The following is a 6,047-nucleotide window of genomic DNA, read 5'->3' as shown; positions in this document are numbered from 1 at the left end:
GTTGCACGCGCACACTGGTAAGGGAAAACAGCCAATCAATGCTGTTTTATGATGTTTTTTATGTTGATGATTTTCACGACTCAACACCGAATGCTAAAGAAGCGATAGATCACGTCAAAAATGTAATTTATATTCCGACTCTGCAGCGCTGTTCCATGTCTATATATGACTGTTTTAAAAGTGTCAAAATTTGGCAAATGATTGACTTCACAAAAATCTTTCCGAATTTATAAAAACTGTTGATGTATACGAAATTCTCGCCTAAAGTAATTTAAAAAGTAGGTATACTTCATCCATGGTGTAATGTGTATTTGAGGTTGTATAATTATTATGCAGTCGCCGACGTCAATCGGTAGGTCTTGAATTCCGAGATAAATCGATCATGTAGTTAATATGAGATCCAAAGCAAAATTGCCTTTAGATGTGCTGATTGCGTCAACTCCATATTGCTTCGTCCTGGAAATGTTCCCAAAGCATTCGTTTATTCTGATATTTCTTCCTTTACTGCAAAAGAAAAAAATCAAGTACAAATTAGTGAGCTCCACGACCTATCTATGCTCTATATACTGAAAAAAAGTCCTATTTATGACCATAACACGATCGGAAAATTTATATATTTCGATGTATGCCGCATATTTTCCATAGCTAAAGCTTTTTCACACGTGGACATAACATATCATGGGAACATTAAAAGTTTTTTTTCTAAATATTAAAAACGATATATGATGTAACTTACGTGAGGAAGGCTCCGAATGAAGAAATTTCTGTGACGGTATTTACAACAGTAAGATCTGGATTTTCATCCGAAAAAATCATAACGTTTTTTCCAATAACTGGTTTGATATGATCCACGAGAATATATTGGCCCCTCAAATAAAACACAATCTTTTTGTTATTTTACTAAGTGCTGCTGATATACATTATAATCTGTTAAATGTTATTGTCAAATACAGAGTTTTCCAAACTTATTAGGCTACGGGGACCCCAATAATAAGCCGTATCAATTTCTGTGCCAAACCAACGAGGAAGGATAATATTTCATTTACAACACAAACGACATTGTGACAAGCAAACTCGTAGGTCCGAGTCCACGGCAAGTCTCGACCTGTATTTTGTCATTATATGGGTAAAGCTGAAAATGCTTCTTCACATATGTAGATCGTTGCAAAAGTCAATAAAATTGTAAATGCCTTTTCGGACAACAATGGATATTAGTCCGCAACACTCAACCAATAAGATGCAATGGCCTTTTGATTAATATCAATCATTAGGGATCGATCAGAGCCTTTGCATTTCGTTGCGGACCCCCTGTGCAGTCATCGTGGACCCCCAAAGAGACATTCTGGTAAAATAGTCAAGACAAGAGTAATGTTCAAATCTAGTTATACTAAAAATACCTTTGTTGCGTGCCTTGATATTTCTTCAGCATATTCTTAACGTCTTCACGAAAGTATTTTACTGAAAACAAGATTAAAGAACTAAATTCATGAATGCAATTTGCTTTGTAATAACTTATTATATCACCCACATTGTCAACAGGCACGTGTTGTCCTTTCGTCGTATATGAAAATAACTAGACTTCACAGAATTTTAGGTTCTATAAATAATTGAGCCAATGGAGGATTCACGTTCTTTTTGCAATGCTTCACTTCAATGAGCAGTCAAAGGTTTATTCCATTTTTATTTTATTCACTTGCTTTGTTTTAAACAAAAATTTCACCTCCGCCCTCTCTCTGATCTTTTAACACGTATTCGTGGGGATTCGTGATTCCCAGTTTTGCATTCATGTCGCCTACCATGCCCTGAAAATATAACGCAATCAAATAAAAGATATTATGAACGATGCAACGTTTCAACTAGAATTCGGTTGGAAACCGAGGACTTATCGATCGGAGGTTAGGGGATGTCCCAAAACAGTGGTCTTACTCCATAGTGACACCGTGTGTCCCATCACTAATTAATTAATTGCTAATTAACTTGCTAATTATACGACATAATCCATCTAAAATCGATAGGCTTCTGTTCCGAACAATGATGAATGCACATGCAAAATTTGGAGCAGAATCAACCTCGCTTTCGTGAGATATTGCGTGTATCTAACCGACAAACAAACAAACAAACAGACAAATACCTATCAACATACTTATCGATCTTAAGAATAACTTCGTGGTTGCAATTTGCCTTTTTGAATGAGCAACAGTTCAAACAGAATAAATTGAATATCAATGTATCACATGAAAATTACTCCATCTGCGTTTTGTCACATATTTTGAACATTAAGATATTTACCTGTTCTAGAGTTCGATATTCAACAAGAGTATTCCTGATGAGACCAGCCTCCGAATCGTCAACGTATTTTTCCATATGTTTGGGTCTTGACATAATTTCCATAATTTTATTTAGCTCCACAATCGAATGGCAAATATTTGGACACAAAATAGCAGTGCTATATTCCATCAGCTCACGGGCGATCCAATCCTGAGTTTAAAAAAACAGTTGAAAAAATTCATAAATATGTGAAATAGACGCTTGCAAACATTCTCTCAACTTTATATAGCTTTATTACCAACATGCATTTCTGAGAAAAAATCGTACATAAAAATACCATCGATGGTAAATGTATAGTTATAAAAGCAACATACCTGTTCAGTTTGATATTCAAATTCTTCAAATCCCGTGAGAAGAAAAACAACTCCATACTCTGTTCCATTTCTAAAAATGTCGCCTCTTTTAGACTATATAAAATCACTTTATTGATAACATTTATAGACTATATTCAAATGAGCATACAGTATTTGCAATGTACCACAAATTATAGACAAAGTCGGTTTTTGTAATTGTGTTTTTTATTAAAATGCGACTTAGGTTGATAGTATTAATTTTTTATATGACATATAAATTCAAAGCCCATAACAGACTTCTGAAACTAAAGATGATCACTATATCGCTATTAATTAATCCTTCAAAAATTACCAATATTTTTGTACAGAAGAAGCATTTCTCAGCATAATAACATGTATGTTGATACATTACTTACACTAACAACTCTTTCTGACCTCCAAGTGTAAGATTCTTGCTCACTTCCTGTAGTGTTAAAATGTCTACAAAAACATCCTGGTCAATTTCTAATATTTTTTCTTTCAATTTGTGACATTCCATGAGGCAAAAATATTCTTCGCTGACAACAATCAATATTCCGGTGTTTGACTTGTTGTATATTTTCCAACTTTTGATAAACGTTTCAGCCAATCCAAGCGTCATATTCCTGCCAGTAAAACCTTGTTCAAATTGAATTCTCGCTTCCAGTAAGGAGCGTTTGTAAATTTGCTTGAGAAAACTTTCTACACCAAATCCCCATCCTGAAACACCCCATTCCAGAAGTTTGGGAAGTTGGATTCCTTCAGCAGTCTTTGTCACCATGTAATCTGCTCTTGTTATTGATAGCTCATACCGTTCCTGGAATGTAAATTATTTACCATATGTATTAAATAACAGATAAATCATAATGAGTTGTTCAATTACACGATAAATTTGTAGAAATTGTTAACAACAACACATGCGTATATTTATTTAAATCATCACATCGTAAAAAGTGCTATAACTAAATTCTTTTTTTGGGTACAGAAGTTGAAAAAATACCATTGCAACGCATCACTTTTTACACATAAAGGGATGAATCACAAACAAACTTGTCATGATAGATACTTGCTGTCAAGTAGAACTACCCACACCTGATACGGACATTCGACACTTACCGTACATCTTGGAGGACCAGAATAACCATTTGACTTACCTCACGATTGACTGATTTAGACACTCTTTCGTATATGCCAAACATTTTTTCAACGAACCAGTCCGCTTTCGTAACACTAAAAGTAAATATTTAACTCTATAACAATATATATGTAATTTATGACTAAACATAACTTTATCATATTACCGTGATTTATACAAACGCAAACAGAGTAGAATTTACCTGTCCAATCCTTTCTTTACGAAATCGAAATCAAAGCTGACATTATGATGAAGTTTATGAAATTCTGGGCAAACTTGGTTTACTCTTCGAATAACATTTCTGGGTATTCGCGATGGAAACAAACAAAATGGAGCCATCTTATTGTGCTGTGAAGAGAACCAGCAGCAAACATTATTCATGTATTGACCTGCCTGATGCTGAATATGGGTGTCTCAATAAAATGCTACTGTAGGCCTATATAAGCTGGTGCTTACCAGGAAATTTTATAAAGGTTTAAAATAATGTTATCTGGTACAATTAGGATGCAGCGAATTTCCAAGTAATTAAATTGTTACCTAATTTTATTCTAAAACATTAACTTATTTTACTGTGCTAAGCACACGCCAAATACTTACAGGTTTTCTTGACTTGTCATACCACTGAAAGAAAAAGCTCTGCTTCTTGGCTACTTCGATGGATGAGTTTGCGCATTTTTTCAACAATTCTTCCGATTTGAATATTTTTTCAAATTCTTGTTCGATAAAACCGTTATTAGCAGACATTTCTTTAATATATATGTTATTTCTATTTATTTATTTGCACCATAAAATATATATTTATATACATGAATCCAAAATGTATAATGACTTAAATTAATTTCATTTCACCCACAAAATTTGCGTATTCAATGTTATATTAAACCTTACTTCCTTCTTTAACAACTCAGTGCTGGAAATGTAATGTTGCACTACTTCCAATTACCGACTTTTTAAAAAACGTACAATTGAATCGCTGCTTGTTTGAAAGATGAATATTCTTCAACCTTTTTGTATATATAATAAACACATCAATCTGAGCGAGTGTCTTCAGTTTTAACCTGCAAGTATCCTAAATAATCAGTACACGTTAACGAGTTGCGATTTCTCAATTTACATATATTTTTTTGACATCTTTTCCTTCTGCTGTAATTGATCTTCCCGTGTTTATTTCCTGTCGTGATGTCGAAATTGCAAACAGACGACGCTTTGATAAATCATTTCCTGCTATTCACTCGTGTCTTCACACCTTCACACAGATTATCAAGATTTGTACTATTCTAATGTCAATTATTTTGTTGTTAGACTATTGAATATGATTCAACATATATTAAAAATCCTTTTGTTAAATTTTCCATTTGTTATATTAACCCCCCCCCCCCCCAAAAAAAAAGGTGCCTAACTTGTATTTCGTTTGTTTAGCCAACGACTCAAGTTCTTTGAACATACATGCTGGGAAATGCATCGGCTTCAGAGAGCATTTTCGGGATAGGCTGCTATCCATATTCAGCTCAAAGGACATAATACTATTTTGCTGTTTGATATGCGAACGACTTCCGCCCTATTAACGGTTATGATGTTCCAATAGCAAGTCTATCCAAATTTACTTCTTTTAATAAAAGTTGACATTTTCTCGATCGTCGAACACAGAAATGAATTGGTAGTACATAAGTTACTTGTCCACCAAATCAGGTATAAAAAAGGTCTGATGCCATATTCCCAATGCCAATTGCAAAAAATATATTTTGAAGGTAAAATCTTACTCCATTACTCTGGTGGAAATGATCAGTTTTGCTTGCCCACTTTGTGCTACAAACGAGTTTGTAATTTAGCATCGCAGGTTGACCAAGTCCACCGTATAGGCAATAGAGAATCGGAAACACTACCATCTTTTAGAGATATTGACCTTTAAATTATGAATAGCTGCTTGTCCACTGAGCAATTTTAGAAGAATGCATAGAAAAATCAAGACACATCTAATCAACCACAACCTAGAACAGCGTTTACTCTCTTTTTTAAAATTAAACACTCCAATAGGTTTATTTTGAGTGAACAAAAGAAACGTAGCATATGACCGTAATCTCGATGATAATCTTACGCTGATTATTTATCAAAGGCCGTATTGATTGCTGTTCATGGCTTCGTATTATTTATGGTTTGTTATATTTATATACCAAGTTTTAAATGAACCAGTCGCGATAGCGTTCTCCTGTTTTGCTTGTAATTGTAGTTCGGATGGATAAAAAAAAATTCTTCTATAATCACCACTAGTATGT

The 6,047-nt window shown here is 33.9% G+C and overlaps 1 protein-coding gene across 1 annotated transcript; it reads right to left on the bottom strand.

Moving 5' to 3' along the window:
• Positions 1–292: 292 nt before the first annotated feature.
• On the bottom strand, positions 293–4,507 carry LOC120327101 (glutathione synthetase-like). Its single transcript, XM_078111741.1, has 10 exons — positions 4,372–4,507; positions 3,977–4,122; positions 3,794–3,869; positions 3,038–3,456; positions 2,643–2,712; positions 2,290–2,478; positions 1,721–1,802; positions 1,398–1,458; positions 737–868; positions 293–504 (listed from the first exon to the last, which is right to left on the bottom strand). Exons 2-10 carry the CDS (start codon positions 4,111–4,113, stop codon positions 381–383), a joined length of 1,290 nt encoding a protein of 429 aa, XP_077967867.1. The 5' UTR covers positions 4,114–4,122; positions 4,372–4,507; the 3' UTR covers positions 293–380.
• Positions 4,508–6,047: the final 1,540 nt, after the last annotated feature.

The sequence above is a fragment of the Styela clava genome, chromosome 4 (genome assembly GCF_964204865.1).
Source record: "Styela clava chromosome 4, kaStyClav1.hap1.2, whole genome shotgun sequence".
Taxonomy (NCBI): domain Eukaryota; kingdom Metazoa; phylum Chordata; class Ascidiacea; order Stolidobranchia; family Styelidae; genus Styela; species Styela clava.
Note: the sequence above shows the minus strand (reverse complement) of the source record. Positions and strands in the feature narration are given on the sequence as shown.

Coding starts and splice junctions, on each gene's coding strand:
- LOC120327101 (XM_078111741.1), bottom strand. CDS start 4,113: ATGGCTCCATTTTGTTTGTTTCCATCGCGAATACCCAGAAATGTTATT. Junction 2,713..3,037: donor GGTCAGAAAGAGTTGTTAGT/GTAAGTAATGTA, acceptor CGACATTTTTAG/AAATGGAACAGAGTATGGAG. Junction 869..1,397: donor TATCAAGGCACGCAACAAAG/GTATTTTTAGTA, acceptor GTTTTATTTGAG/GGGCCAATATATTCTCGTGG.